The 16,395-nt window shown below is 39.0% G+C and overlaps 1 protein-coding gene and 1 long non-coding RNA gene across 8 annotated transcripts in view; one reads left to right on the top strand and one right to left on the bottom strand.

Moving 5' to 3' along the window:
- The window catches only part of TTBK2 (tau tubulin kinase 2), a 157,405-nt gene extending 142,361 nt beyond the window's left edge, over nt 1-15,044 (top strand). For all 7 annotated transcript variants that reach the window (XM_082453069.1, XM_082453068.1, XM_082453071.1 and 4 more), the window contains 2 exons: nt 4,493-5,766; nt 8,099-15,044. In XM_082453069.1, coding sequence (XP_082309195.1) covers nt 4,493-5,766; nt 8,099-8,561 — 1,737 coding nt within the window. In that variant the 3' untranslated portion in view covers nt 8,562-15,044. The remainder of the gene's footprint in view (nt 1-4,492; nt 5,767-8,098) is intronic.
- LOC309656548 lies at nt 1,920-16,267 on the bottom strand. Its single transcript, XR_014261440.1, has 3 exons — nt 16,164-16,267; nt 4,470-4,658; nt 1,920-3,553 (listed from the first exon to the last, which is right to left on the bottom strand). It is a non-coding gene; the product is annotated as an uncharacterized lncRNA (long non-coding RNA).
- Between the last annotated feature and the right edge of the window lie 128 nt (nt 16,268-16,395).

Here is a 16,395-nt window from a genome sequence, read left to right as displayed (position 1 = left end):
ATTGACTAGGGAGTGGCTAAATGTCCTCTGTCTGACCATGGATTTCTATTTTTGATCTGGAAAGTTGGGTCATTGTAATTATAGAAAAGTTTTGTTTCTATGAGATTACATCTCTGGAATTATATATGATGGTATAATTCAATCCATGAACGATCAGAAAGGATGAGAGACTGGATGGACCGACTTGGGAAGTAAAAAAAAGCCCATTTGTGAAGTGTTCAAGTAAAAGACTGGACTGTCACTTGGGAGAGGCTTCATAGAAGGAACCCAAGCGTCCAATGGTTGATTTACTCATATGTTCAACATTTATTGAGCGTCTACTGTATGTCATGTACTGTGCTAGGCATCAAAGCCCAGTGACTCTCCTCACTATTTAAGTACTGTAGATGCTGTGATAGAAATCTATAGGTTGTGGAAGTTGGGGATAGTTGGACTAGATTTATCCCCAAAGTGTCTTCCAAGATTGTATGAAGGGGCTTGAAAAGTGACTATTAAATCCTGTAGCCATGTATGTGATATATAATTACAGGCCAGCCAAGAAATATTATTTCAATCTTTCTTTTCTGGGACTTCTATTCTTTGGGTATGGGTTGTGACTTATTTATGATTCCTAGTACCTCTACAAAATTTTTATAACTTCAGATTCCCTTAAATATACCTTCAACTATTAATAATAGGTGACTGTCTCTGAGGAGTGGGATAACAGGGGAAGGGAAAAAACAACTTTTACTTCTCATTTACTTAGGTCTTGAGGCTTCAGGTTTTCAGTTTTACCCACCTCTGTAAGCAAAGACTTCTGCCCTCTCCATTCCTTACCACCGCATCAGCCCTCATATCTATCCACATAAGCCAAACCACAAAATAACAATATCTTCAGCAAGAGTAACCAACATAAATGCGGTCAGAGTAAGCGACAGGGGTAAAGAGTGAGAGAGTGAGACATTCTTTTAGGATGTATGGCCTCTTAATATGCACATGTTACTGCAACTGTGTACTGTCTTTATAGAAATAAAAATTTGGTACATAAAAACATGGTTCAATAATAGTAGCTTAGTTTTATTCATAGTTTTCGACACTTGTATAAAGTATTATTATATAAAGATGCTTTAAACAAAAGTCTGCAGTGGAATTTAAATAGCCCAAAGAAATTTGAATGGTTAAAATTTAATTTTTTTAATAGGCCTGGAATTAGGCCAAGAATAACTCAGTTATTCTTGGCTATAGTAGGAACCAATAAATTATTCTACTACCTATATCTCTTCTAAATTATTTGCCAGAAACACAAAATGAAATATAGATATTTCATATACCATATTCCTTTCATTTGGAAGAGAGACTATTTGGTATGAATGTTGAATTTACCAAGGTTTTTATTATCTTAATAGCATTACTATCCTTGAATGAGAGGAAAGTAAAAGGATAATTTGTAAGTTAAAATGTGAATAGTTGGTTTGTAGTTTATTGTCTCTTGCTGTGTGGCCAGTTCTGAACACGGGGTAACTATAAAATAATGAGGCTGCTTTATCTGAACTAAAAAGTAATGAGACTGATGTTAGTCAAATTCAGTACTAGACATTAATAAAAATAAGAAAATTTGAAAGAAATGGAAAACATTGAGGTGATTTTCTAATTCTATAGAAAGGTGTACCTGATACAATTAGAGAACAGAAGAAAGGAAATGATTGAATTCATGCCTTGATGAAATGTTTGTGAATTAGAGAAATTAAACATATAAAGGATGTATATGGCTTACTGGCAGATCATTAATTCAGTCTATAGAGTGTCCCAAGTATGGGAATTACTTTTGTGTCTTTATAGTCTAATGTTAAGGAAGCTGTTTTCAGCTATACTTAGAATTAGCTTTCTTTTCTCTGTATGCAGCTGTTGATCTTTGGTTTTGCTCATCTTGATAGATAATGTTTTTATTTTTATTTTTTATATTTTTTTGCAGACTCAGTTTCCCAGACTTCATTTGAGAGTGTGTAGTACATGTCAGTAAGTAGGCTTTGCTGTGAGGGACTTTCAAAATCCTAGAATCCTGTCCCTAACTTTTTTTGACTGTGTTTTTCTTCATTTGTGAAATTTGTGTAAATAAAAGTACTCAATTAAAATACCGGGCAGCTATGAAATGGAATCAGTAAAAATGATTTTAGGAATATTTTATAAATTAAAGTGCTATATAAATATTATATTACAGTAATTTATGCAGTTTCTCATAATTGCTCAGAATCTTCTCAAGAAAATTAATTCTTCTCTCCAGTGGTTCATATATCTTTTCTATATACAAGATTATCATCTCTTTTTTCATACCATACATACACAGACATTTATATCCTGAATCCAGATGAGTTAGGCTCAGAAGTGCATTGATTCTCTAGCTTCAATCTCAGAAGACCAGTGGAGTGTTATTTTTGTAAATAATGCTGATTTCATTTTGGGTGATGTACTTGGAATTACATATAATAATGAAATGACTGTTGGTTTATTTTGAATGTAAATATAGTCATCTCCCTAGTTATTTGGTATTTAATATAATTTCATAACTGCTTTTCTTATCACCATCACTCTCAGGTCTTAAAAAGTAAATTTTGAAGAGTAAATAACTATAAATTTTAAGTTTCAATATCATTTTTAAAAATACTAGAAAATTGCCATCTGCCTATATTTAGTATAATGAAAGTACAGGTATGAGGTGACTTCCTGAAGGGTGACAGCACCAGTAGAACTTACTGCCTTTTCCCCAAGGTCATTGTAGGTCTGGGCTTATTGTGAGAATTCGTGTCTGAACCTAGCCTGTCTTGGATTAACCTGACGGAGCCTCAGTACACTGATTCCATTCAGGAGCTATTCCAGGACATTAGTTAGGTGTTTTCTCCCTGGGCTGGGCTTAGGGTAAGCTTTGCGTGTTCTTAAACCTAATTGTATTCCTGACACACAGAGAAACAGATCTAAACAACTTATCTGACTCTGGAACCAAATGGGTTTCTTGGTGTCATTGGACTAGAGATGGGGTCTAAGTGAAATCTCCCATGACAGTTCCAAATTCATTTTGCTTCGAATTCAGACCAATTTCCATAGTTCTATTAGAGCTTAATGGGCTTCATTAAATGATTTTCGAGTTATTTAATTTCTCAAAGAGGCTTTTTTCCTTACCAGTTTATGTGGTTGACATTTTCTGCCTCCTTACATGTCACTTAACAAATGTGAAGATGTAGGTGTCTTTAATGTATTTTTTAAATTTAATTTTATTTGTTTTTCACTGCGTTGGGTCTTTGTTGCTGCGCACAGGCTTTCTCTAGTTGCGGCGAGTGGGGGCTACTCTTTGTTGTGGTGTGCGGGCTTCTCATTTCAGTGGCTTCTCTTGTTGCGGAGCACGGGCCCTAGAGCACGCAGGCTTCAGTAGTTGTGGCGTGCGGGCTCAGTAGTTGTGGCACATTGGGCTTAGTTGCTCCGTGGCATGTGGGATCTTCCCGGACCAGGGATCGAACTTGTGTCCCCTGCATTGGCAGGCGGATTCTTAACCACTGTGCCACCAGGGAAGTTCTGTAGGTGTCTTAAAGAAAGGACATTCTTATTAAACATTGAATCTTATTCACATAGAATTGAAATGACCTCTGTGGAAGGATGGTAGAATTTCATTTATAATAGGCTTGACCTTAAAAAATTAAAGAAGATATAAAACATTACTAAACATCTTTGTGTTTGCTTATAGGAAAATATTAATAACATTGATTTACAGAATTTATGGGAAGCAACAAATGCATGTAAATTTGGAGTTTTTCAACTTACAATAATTTACCAATAATTTTTCCCTAAGATCCTGTATCTGGATTCTGGCAGGAAATAGCTGGCACACTCACAGGGACTTGGAGAAAATCTAATGAAAGGAACTTTTTACAGACGTGTGGGTAGGGTTTAAGAGAGCCAACAGGAACAGAAATAGAGGGAGCTATTCCTATTCTGAGTCCTGAAAGAGAAGGAAGAGGGGCAGTTAGCAGAACCTGGTAAGAGTCATATCTATAGGAGAGGGGGCCATGTGACAGAAGCTGTGGCCAGGAGTGGTAGAATGTACCACCGAAGCTGCAGTCCCTCGGGAGGAAGCAGAGAGAAGTAATACCCAGATCTTTTTTGCCTCCAACTCCCTGATTCTCTGTTGGTGCTGCCCATTGGGCAAACACAACCAGAATTCAGAAGGCAAGGGAGCCTGGATAGTGCGGTCAGTAGAAATCAGTCTTCCAGAGTACAGAGCAAGCTAAAGAAAAGGCAGGGATGAACCTAGAGGGAGACTGTTCTGTACAGTTTCTGAGTAGGGGAGCTTGAGTATCATGCATTTTTATTCAGAATTGTTCATTTTAAGTATGAGTTGGGCAAAGCTGGTTGGGATCTGCGTTCCTCTTATAAATTAGAATTTGAGGTGTTAACTCTCAACTCATACATCTTCATTTATAATTCCACATTATTGCACTTACCTTTTTTTCTCTTCTCTCTCCAGATTACAATTCCTAGACGTTCTGTGGCATCTACACAGTCGACTTCAGGTAGCTTTCATTATGGTCAGCAGCCAGAAAAGAAAGACCTTCATCCCGTGGAGCCCACTGTGGAACTTTACTCTCCAAGGGAGAGCTTCTCTGGCTTGGTTGTGACAGAGCGCGAACCTCCTAGTGGAGGAAGCAGAACAGACTTCGGGCTTCAGATAGATCATATTGGTCATGACATGTTACCCAGCATTAGAGAGTGTGACAGCTCCCAAGACCTGGGACCAAAAGACCTTCCTGACCATAACAGACTGGCTGTGAGAGAATTTGAGGGTCTCCCTAGGGAAACGGGAGAGAAAAGCATGCTTGTGGGGTCAGATAATGAAGATGAGAAGTTGAGTAAAGGGCAGCCTTATATTGAGATTTCCCCTCTCCCAGGAGACTTGGTGACGGTGGAAAGGGATCACTCAGCTACTACTGAACCTCTTGATGTGACAAAGACACAGACTTTTAGTGTGGTGCCAAATCAAGACAAAACTCATGAGATAGTGAAGCTTTTGGCAGTTGGAACTTCAGCAGTATCTCCACGAGTTATTGACCGACATGTTGAAGGACAGATAGGCCAGGTGGCAGCAGTGCAAAAAGGTAAGGTATCTAAGGAGGATGACATCAAGAGTGCAGACTTGCTGAATCATCAAGGAGACCTCTCTACTCTTTTGCACCAAGAGGGTAAGAGAGAGAAAATTGCCCCTAGAAATGGAGAACTATTTCATTCTGTTTCAGAGAGTGAACACTGTCCTCCATCCCGGAAGGATGTGGTTAGGTCATCCTTTGTAACTAGACACAGCCGAATCCCTGTTTTAGCACAAGAGATAGATTCAACTTTTGAATCATCCTGTCCAGTCTCTGCAAAAGAGAAGCTCCTCCAAAAGAAAGCTTATCAGCCAGATCTAGTCAAGCTTCTGGTGGAAAAAAGGCAACTCAAATCTTTCCTTGGGGACCTCTCAAGTGCCTCTGATAAATTGCTAGAGGAGAGATTATCCACTATTCCTGCTCCTTTTTCTGAGGAGGAAGTCTTCACTCCCTTTTCAAGACTGGCCGTAGACTCACACCTGAGCAGGTCAGCCGAAGACAGCTTTCTGACACCCATCATCTCCCAGTCCAGAAAGAGCAAAATTCCAAGGCCAGTTTCATGGGTCAACACAGATCAAGTCAACAGCTCAACTTCATCTCAGTTCTTGCCTCGGCCACCACCAGGAAAGCCACCCATGAGGCCTGGAGTAGAAGCCAGGTAATGCTGTGTGCTCTTCTCCCTGTGTTAAGTGTGTAGCATTATTTCTGTGTCTGCTTGATTATGTCATTGGTTTCATTTCTTTGTTGCCTGCTTCTGATCATCTACTTCCTTCCCTGCCTTTCCCAAGCCTTATAGCATAGTGTAGTTGAAAGGGTCAGTTTGATCCAGGTTAATTCTTAGCTCGCCCACTTTCTAGCAGTGTGAACCTCAATTTCCTTATCTATAATATGGGTAAAACATTTGCTAATGGTTTTGGGAAGAGGAAATCAGGTAGAATATGTCTAGAGCTTTGTTTAGTGCTTTTTAGCGTGCAACAAAGGTTATGTCTCTTTCCCAGTCCATTTTAACCAGATACTCGGTAATTTTCTAGTTTTGTCCAGTCAGAATCCCGTTATAACAGATGTCATTATGATGTCAAATTCTGGGGAAAGATACTGTGTCTATAATATGATGAGTAGACCCTAGTAACAGTTCTATTTATCTGATTATAATGAATTAAACAAACAAAAAATCCTTTAGGGAGTTTCCCTACATCTGATGATATACAGGACCATACATAATAAAGATATTGCCTTAATGTTTACTGTGTGGTATGCTTGTTTATTGAAATATTCTTATGTGTAGTTGACCATGGAGTGATTCTGTTTTTAAGAGGGGAAAATATTGGGAAGTAATGAACCAATGAAGAGTGCTTTCCTTGGAGCCATTACTCACTTTTCAGAGTAGAATGGTCTAAACCCTTGGAGAAGAAGCAAAAGGATAGTCTTTTAACAAAAACAAAGTGGACATCAAAATAAATTTACCTGAAAATTATAGCTTGTTCTAGATAATAGGCCTCCACCTGTTATAAGGATTTCTGAAGTATATTAAAGTGAGGTTCTATCTGTATCATTACCCAGCAGAACTTGCTACCCTTACCTAAAGTTAAGTTTAGTTTTGACTTCCCCTAGGGTTTCTTTCAGGTTCAAAGGTAACTAAACACTGGATTTGAAATGACCATGGAACTAGACTTCAACGGGAAAAATGGTGATGAGTAAACAGCAGTCATTTAGCTGAGACATTTTAAAAAGATGATTCCATGGACAATATTCACTCGTCCCCCCTTTTGCTTGGCATCTGTGCTTAATAGAGATAGTATATCTGTGGCTTGAGCTGCTTTGGACTGCAACAAACAAATCTTAATTACTATTTACTATTTAGAACTTTACATGTCCCCTCAAAGTAGAACTTGGTAACTTGATAACAAAGCCAAATGTGTGGCATTGTGCCAGATATTACAGAGCTGACCAGCCTGAAACTCATCTGGGAATTCAGTGGGACCTCAACTTTCCCACATAGGTCCTGGCACAGAGGAATTATCTTATTCCACTCTTCAATTTTTACAATAAGATCCATGAAGTTAGGCTTAACCAGAATGAGTTTCATGTCATTTGTCAGTATAAGTAGATGGTGGGGAAGGAAGAAGGGAGAAAATTCAGAGAAAAAATCAGTAACTTGTTGCTGATCCATAATGGCGATGGTGGCTGTATATGTCCCCTGCATCCTGCAGGTGCCAATACAACTTGGAAGTTCTTCTCCCATGTCCTTCTGTAAGGAGTGGCATGTCAGCAGTTTGAGGTTTAAATTCTTAAACTGAATGGATTTTAGGCCAAGACAGAAAGATATTTAGGGCAGAGGAGACATTGCTATTCATATGAGTGCTTTCTAGATGGCTTGGTTGCCAGTAAGAGAGGCATTCAGCTCTCCTGAATCTCAGGGTATTGTCAGGGGCAGAAACTGAGGCCCAGAGAAACCAGTGACTACTCTTTTCTTTTGGAAATTATTAAATGAGGTTGAAGTATATTTTTATCTGTAGTTCCTGCTGGTGGTGAGTACTGTTGAAGACTTATATTGTGAAGTTTAATGTTTGCATAAGTATATATAGAATTCCTGTCCTAGAAGCCTCAAACAAAATTGTTTACTCTTGCTCATGTGCTAACATGCTAGAGACATTTCATTAAGTTAATTCTAAAATGGGAAGAGCAAACATGCTGTAGGAGGAAGGGGCTTAACAACATGTAAGTGCTTCTGGATGGCAGACATCCAATTAAGTACTTTACTGCACTTGACTGCTCAGTAACCCTGTGAGATAGATAATATTCCCCTTCAAAGCTGGGAGAGGTTAAATAATTTGTCCAGGGTTATACAACTGGTATATGAAAGAGTAACTCCGCATCCTCTGTTTCCTGATTTTGACTCACATCATACATATTATGATTTGGGACACTGTGACTTTCTAGGCACACTTAAAGTGAATTAAAACGAAAATAATTATTCTGTTTCTTTTCAGGCTCCGCAGATATAAAGTCCTAGGGAGTAGCAGTTCTGACTCAGACCTTTTCTCCCGCCTGGCCCAAATTCTTCAAAATGGATCTCAGAAACCCCGGAGCACTACTCAGTGCAAGGGTCCAGGATCCCCTCACAATCCAAAAACACCACCCAAGAGTCCAGTTGTCCCTCGCAGGAGTCCCAGTGCCTCTCCTCGAAGCTCTTCCTTGCCTCGCACATCCAGTTCCTCACCATCTAGGGCTGGACGGCCCCACCATGACCAGAGGAGTTCATCCCCGCATGTGGGGAGAAGCAAGTCACCTCCCAGCCACTCAGGATCTTCCTCCTCCAGGAGGTCCTGCCAACAGGAGCACTGCAAACCCAGCAAGAATGGCCTGAAAGTATCCAGCAGCCTCCACCACCACTCGGCCAGCACTAAAGCACCCCCAGGGAAGAGTAAGTCAGCCAGTAAACTCAGCAGATAGGAGCTGGGCTGCATCTCTGTGGAAGGTGTGAGATCTTCCTCCTAAATCTGATACATGTGTGTCCCTGTACTGTCTATTTAAAAAAATCAGTGTTGATCTTGTCTTGCAAAAGAAAGTAACATGATAAAATATTTATAAGAAGATACATGATAAGAAATTACCTAAGATAGGCAGCAAGCAGATCAGGAATCAATGTCTTTGCATAGGAAGGGGCAAGCCAGCAAAATCCAAGGGGGTGAAACTGGCTAAATGAACTCTCATTTCTTATCTGCCTTCAAAACAAAAATGTTGAAGGTAGGGGGTGGATTGGAATTTTAAGGGGTTTAGCCTACTTTTTTTAAGGCTCTACTTAAAGATTATATAGCAAAAGTGAAACTTCTCACTTTAATATTTGCTTTCCAAACTTCCCAACCTCGGGGAGTCAGAATTGCTCCGATATTAGAGTATGTAAGAAGTGTGTTGCTGGTGGAGCCAGTGCTCATATACATTTGGCTTGTGTGTTTATCTGGTGTATTGAGAGTTCACACCTTTACTTTGCCTCATTCCTAGTACCTTCCCTGGATTTCACATTTTTTAAAGTTAGTGTTTGTCACCTGATCCAATCTCTCTTATTTTAACAATACATTCTAACGTGCTTTTAGCAGCACATGCTGAGAATTTCAAATCCAATTAACTTTTTTAAATCCCCTAATATTTCTCTTTGGAGCAACAGTTACTTAACTCAGTATATTTTTATTGTGAAAAATAACTGATGAAACTTAGGTAAAGGAAGGAAACATCTAAATAGAACTACTTTGCAGGCTTCATTGCTTTAGGGAGAGGGACAGAGTGTGGAGTAATACCCTTCAAGATAGAAGAACCCTCTTTCCCCTGTTAGTTTCCTCCTTGTGGAAGGAAAACTGACCAGAGTAGACCTTGCTTCCTTAAATCTTCTAGGTACCAACTATTTCTACTATCAACCTCCAAGACAATACCAGGGAAGTACATTGCTGTGGAATGTGACTTTATGCTTTTAGAGCTTTAGAAAGAAAAATAGGAAGAAATTAGGTATGTTGAGGCTTAAAATTCTCAAACTTTGTATTTTATACATTTAGCCAATAAGGAATGAGTATCTGAGGAAATAAATTTAGGCTCAATATTTATCTTTTAAGGTTTTATTACCTGCTTCACCTGTGCTTTAGTTTGAATATTTGAGCTTCTTGACCTGATTTCCATGTAATTTTAATTTATAAAGCTGTAAGGAGGATCATATTTGTTCTGATCTCACTCTTCTGCTAAGAGGAATCAGTCAAAGTTAAATTATACTAGATTTTTAAAATGAGCTCTTTTATACTCAGTTTTTGTGTTGTAAAGACCTTATTAAGGTCAGGTAAATTGGTCTGCTTGCTGTTGAAATTTGCCTTCTAGCAAACATCTGTGCTTTCTCTTTGACCTTGTGTTTGCTGCCAAACCTAATATGGTTGAATTGGAAAACAGAAAAAAAGAAAGATATTTCCTCACCAAGTGAACATATTCTAATGCTGCATCAAAGCTGCCCTGAAGCTGCACTGAACTTATCTTGTTCTCTTTATCTGTGTTGAGCTTTTTGAAAAAAAAAACAAAAAACAAAAACTCAAAACACTATTGAGGCATACATGGTCTCCCATAAGAAATATAGCATAATGTGGAATCTTAATTTCTCTCCGGTTTCAAGACTACAGAGGAATGCAATAGATAAGACATATTTGCTGTTTAACTAAAGCAACTGTAATATTGGAAGACCAATCCTTCTGTATTATATTGTATAATAGTTGCTATAACACTACTTGCATGTCTTCACGGTAAATTATATAAATATTTATAAATATATAGAGAAACATATGCTTATATAAAGTCATTCTTTCTCATTCTCCATTTGTAATTTCAAGATCACAGATGGTAAAATTACTTTTTATTGTGTGCCTCGTGTACACTTGGGCCTTGTCTATCTTCATTTTCTGAAAATACGTTCTTGGCATGTGACACTTAACATTCTTTTTGCCTTCCCTGTGAATAATGCAAAGGTTGGCAGTCTTTAACAAGCCAAGATAGGTTATTTAATTTTCATTTTTAAAAGATTTTAATAGGGGAAAAAATTACTAGGACACGCTTGTAATACTGGTTCAAAGATTCGTCATGTTAATTACATAATTCCGTCCTTATGGTTAGAGTGGATAAACTGGGATGATAATCATGGGTCTGACATAAATTGATTTAAAAAAAAAAATCTCTTAAAAATTACCATTCTGCTTTCCTCTTTTCACTTCACTTGGGGAGGTGGGTGGTGGGAAGTAATCTACAATTAAGAAATTATCTTTTTCCTGTTGTATTAGCTAAATTGTGCTAAAAGTAGCCAGCTTTAAATCCTGAGCCCTCTAATCAGAAATGTCCTCATGGTAACTATTTGAAAAGCTGATGAGGCTGCAAACTGTAGTATGTGTGTTATTTTATTTCTTATTAGCATTTCTCTGCTAGAAGTCAAAACTGACAGTGATGGCAACATGGCAACTGAATGTTTCCTCTCTTTTTTGGTTCCTTCCATTTTTCTCCCAGCTTTTCCACTGTGTTGCCCCCCTTTTCTAAATGGCACTGACAAACTCAAGATCCAGAGAGAAACAGCCTTGTTGTGTAAGAATATTTTATTTTGCATGTAGAGAAAAGAGTTAACCAAAGATATTTCTGCTCTGATACTTTCAAAAGAAGACAGATTAATTATATCTCATGTATCAATAGATCCACTTAAGAGGACTATCTTGTATAGAGATTTACTCTACGGTTTTTAAAAGCAGTTTGTGCTTTTAGATTTTAGATGTCTCGGGCTAAAAAGAGATGTTGGCAGCCCTGAGCAAAGCACTTTTGGCACAAGGATTTTTGTTTTTGTTTTATTTTAGAGTATGATACAGAAAATGAGTTGGGTTTTGTTGTTGTTGGTTCTTTTTTATTTATTTTTAACTTTTTTAGTGATGGTATATTTCAGATTTCAGTGACAAACATAGATCATCCAACTGATTTTAAACCAGTTTGGTTATTCTACCTAAGGTGAGGGACATGGCCATCAATTAAAGTCAAGCCAAACTATATTGAGTAGTATGGGGCAGAAGTTAAAATTATCTTTTGAAAACCAGGTGCCTCCTAGTTTCTCCTTTCACAACAAAATGGCTAGTTACCTAGTCACACTTGCCCTTACCCTCCCTTGTCTAGTCTTTGGAATTACTTGGGTGGAGCAGAAGATGGAATTAGCGACAGTTCAGTCCCTTTAGGTAGCATTATTCCTAAATTATGCTGCCAAATCTCCAGGGTGTAGATTGTTTGAAATATTAAAATTCCACATAGCAGTCTTTTGCACAGCTTAAAGGCATTTAACTTTAATGTGTAGTGAACAAAGAATGAAAATTGGGTCATATCAAATTTAACTTTAAAGCACAGATTATAAACATTTTTGAATGGTAAGTCTTAAGTAGGCACTCTTATTCTCAACTTGGTGTGCAAGCTGGCCTTGCTGACAGTGGCATAGTTACATTTACTGTTTTTTAAGTTGCATGTTGTGGAGTGAATGCTTTTTTGTTTTTTGGGGGTTTTCTTGAGTTAACAAGTTAATCAAGTCCTAAATTAGTGGTAAAATGGTAATTGAGACCCACTGTTGTCATTATCCACTCTATATTGTTTGCTTTAAATACTAAACAAATCTCAGCTGCTTACTAATCCAGCGGACTAGGGTGCAGTATCTGTTTCGCTCTTAGCCACTATGGGAATTTGAAGTTCTTCTGTAATCATCAGAGATTCCTTCCAGCCCACAGATTTTCATGTGAATGTTTGTATGGTTATATTCAATTGACAAGGAAAAGTGTTGGTGCATGTTTTATAAACCCAGAGACAGACAGTTAAAACGATAACTAGTTTTTCTATATCCAGTAGCTTTGAATTAAAAACATTATGCTTTTTCCCTCAAGAGCAGAGGATTCTTTGTTCTAGGAACTACATTCTTAATCTAACATTAGGAATTGGTGATAGGAGAAACAGGATCCAGAATTCAGAATTTAGTGTCTTAGGGGAAAAAATGCATCTTACTCTGGCTATTTGAAAATACATTTATTTGTAGATAAGTCTAGATTTAGTCTTGAAGATCAAAATTTTCACATTTTAAAACTTTTCATTCCTTGCTATCTATCAAAACGTGGCATATGTTAGGGAACCATTTCTTCTGTCATGTTCATGTGTTTTGGAATTAAGTTATTTGCATTCACTGTTTTAAAATCTGCCCATTTCTGTTTATATGTATTTACCACAGATGTGTTGGGACTTTGCCTAAAGGGAGAGATATTTCAGCACCTGTATCACTGAGGAGATAGAATGGTTGGTGACAACTGTATTGTTTAGTTTTCTTGAGTTTGGTTCTGTAGACAGTTTATTTGCAGAATAGTTATTTATCTGTGTTCTAATATAAAAAGTATTATGGCATGGATTAAGGCATGTAACCACTATAGTAGTCTTCACATGTCAATATTTACCCAAGTTCAGAAATCACAGGTGCATATTTAGACCTTAACTTAGAGAAGGGAACCAGTGGCAGTTCCAGTCCTCAGACCATATGGAAAGATGTAGTACACTGAAAACCCCAGGTGGTTGTTAGGACATCCCGCTTCCCTGTCCTCATCCAATAGAACTCTGGTATATACTTCAAGGATGTGGGAGTAGTGTGGAAACATATCATTGGATATTCTCAAGAGTTAGGCTGTCCCTCTGGAAATATGAGAAATTTAAGCCAGTTAGACTCAGGAGCCTGCAGAATCTGTTGCCAACATTGCTAGGGAGAAGTGCAGGAGATAAATGGGGAATTCCTGTAGTTCTTAGGTAACTCCAGGACATGGGAAAAGGATCCCCCTATTCATTTAAAGGGGAATTGGATGCTGCACATCTCAAATCCCTGGCTGGACATGAAGTGATGATATTAAAGTCTTGACCCATCAGTGCATTTTCTAATTCAGTTGTGAATACCTGCTCCAACTTTTAAAACATAAGCTTGATGTTTACTCCCCTTAAGCAAGTTTAGAAAATTGCTTGATGTGATACACAATCTCAAGACACTGAATAGCCAAGCCGAAACCTTTACTCAGTAATGATTTGAGTATTTCCTTAGATTTTGCTGGATCCTTGGTCTTAAGGAGACATGTAAAGGATGTGAAGCCTTTTTCTTCATTGCCCTGTGAAACTTTAACAAGATCTGCCTCTTTAATTGAAGTGACAGATATGGGCACAGTATGTGTCACTGATGATACTGACATATCTCTCAGATACCCTGGGCCAGGGGTTCTGGGTTCCTTGACCTAGAGAATAGGATTCAGTGAGGCAGACCTTTGAGCCCATGTGACTATAGAATTTCCTGATGATATAATTTTACACACTAACGATAGGAAATTTTATCTCTCTTTTCAGTAGTTTAATATTGTTTCATATTGTGTACATAAGTGTTCACTCACCCAGTTAAAAACACTAGGTAAACCAAATTTTTATATAGACTACCCTTGCCATATGTTGCTTTTTTTCCCTTTTAAAATATACAGTTAAATCCTTAAAAATTCATGCACGGCACTTCACCATACCTGGGGTCTGTCTGGGTGTTCTTCTCTCATCCACAAGGGATAAACAAACCTACCAGAGCTTGAATGTGATTTATTTTAGGGATCAACCCAGGGAAGGGGAAGCCCTTGGGATTTTTTTCTTTTTAAACTATTCACCAGTTAGGTAAATTAGTTCACTAAGGTAAAAAGCATTCAGAGATACAAAGATAGGAAGCTAAAGGAAATGTAACACTGTGCCACTTGGGGCTCTGAAATTGCATTGGATGAACTGAGTAAAGAAAATAACAGCTGACCCAGGCTTGAGCTCCCTCATTTCTCATGCACAGTTCCTGGTTCCCCTTCTGATTCCTTTCCTAAAATAACCAAGTGCTGAATTTCATTGGGCCATTTACTTACAAGTTCACAGCTTTTAGGAAAAAAGAGGGAGTTGGGAAACACCTAGCTTTGAATTAGATATAACTCTTGAAAGTTCTGAACTATTGGCAGCTCTTAAATCAGGTGGAACCACCAACCAGAAGAATTCTCTCTTGTCGAGCAAGACCAGTAAGTTAGAGTAATTTAACAATTTCATAGTTTTCTCCCTTTCTTCTCCTCTTCATGAAATCAGAGTGATGAGAATTGCTCTTTGAAATACCCCCGAAGGTACTGTATCCCTTTCCCTTCCAAGCAGCCCTCTTTATGCATTTTTGCTCAGGCAACCAAGGACATAGAGTATTGGCAGAAACATGGAGTGCTTTTGTATAGGCCATCTGTACATAAAAGTGTAATTATTTATTTAATTTTCCCATTTGTATCATATTAAAGCTTTGTACAGTGTTTTAAGTTCTGTTTTAAAATTATTTTGTATTTTATTTTTATAATCTAGTAATAAAATATTCATTCCGCATGCAAATTCTAGTTCTGTTTGTATGGTGGTTTGGATTTCAAAGGTGGGAAATATTATTTTTCTGATAAAGTTATTGAATGCACCAGAGGTTATCAACAGGGAGTAGAAAGTGTTCTATAAATGCAGTACCACATCCAGAAGTGACCTAGAAAAAGAAGCACTGGACTGAATAGAAACTAGGTGTTCACAATCCCTGCAGATAAAAACCAGGGTTCAGGGATATGAGGAGATGGTTCCCCATGTAATAAAATTGAACGTGTTAAAAGCTCTCTTTCAATCCAACATTCTCTCGCTGGCTGGAGGTTCTTTTTCCTTCTCTGTAGGAAATGTCCCTGTAGCACTGGAGTGATTTCTGCTTCCCACCATTCTCTCCTTTCCACCTTCCTTTGAACCAGGGGAACTCTCAGGAGGCATTCACATGGGCACTGCTTCACCCTTCCTGATTTGGTCTGGCCTGGAATGTTAGTGCCATTTGTTTTTCTCTGCCTGGTTTCCCTGTCTTGATTTCTCAGTGAGCAGCAACATCCAAAGAGGTGACTGATGTTTTTCGAAATAAGAGAAATTAAGAAATAACTCAAGCTCCCAGAAGCTAATTATGTATATGCCTGTTAACTTCTCAACTGTAAAGTAGCTGAAATATTAACCTTGTGTAATGTATAAGGGATACAGACTAGGCTATTCTGTGTGCAGGATGGCCTGAGGCACTTTAAGGGTTGTGGGCTGAGGATCCTAAAAAGCCCCCCTGCAAGAATTCTGTCTTAAAGTCTTAAATGATCAATCAGTTGATGGTGAGTGGGGAAAACCATTGGTACCTCATGGGCAGGAGACTCAGCTTTTGAGAAAGGATAAAGTTAGCTTAACTTCATTTTGACCTTGCCTAACTTCTTTAGGGTGGTGACGATTGAATCTAGAAAGACTCTTGAAAGAAAAGAATGTGCTTATCGTAGAAAATATAGGCATCTTCTCTGGAGAATCGTTCAGCTTTACCGTCCGGCCGCTCTCCCGGGCCCTTGGTTTTCCCCGCCGCGTCCCTGAGTCCCGGCAGGTCGCCTTCGGGCCAGGGCAGCCGGGGCCGGGCCTCACCGCTAGCGGTGCGCTGCACTTGGGGAACCACCGTACCTCTTGTCGGGAACCGCGGACCCATCCGCAGCCTTGAGCCAAAGCCTGGGCGGAGTATCAGCCTGCTGAAGCGCCGCTGCCGCCGGCCCAGGTCCCGGTCTCGGTCCCGCCCTGGCCCCGCCCTGGCCCCGCCCTGGCCCCGCCCCTCCGCGCCCTGGCCCCGCCCTCTCCGCCCCGCCCTCTCCTCCCCGCGGCCCAACGGTCGCCCCGCGACTCAGGCCCCGCCCCCCGG

The sequence above is a fragment of the Balaenoptera physalus genome (genome assembly GCF_965194825.1).
Source record: "Balaenoptera physalus genome assembly, chromosome: 2".
NCBI classification, from domain to species: domain Eukaryota; kingdom Metazoa; phylum Chordata; class Mammalia; order Artiodactyla; family Balaenopteridae; genus Balaenoptera; species Balaenoptera physalus.
The sequence above is the reverse complement of the archived record's forward strand: the minus strand, read 5'-3'. Positions and strand labels throughout refer to the sequence as shown.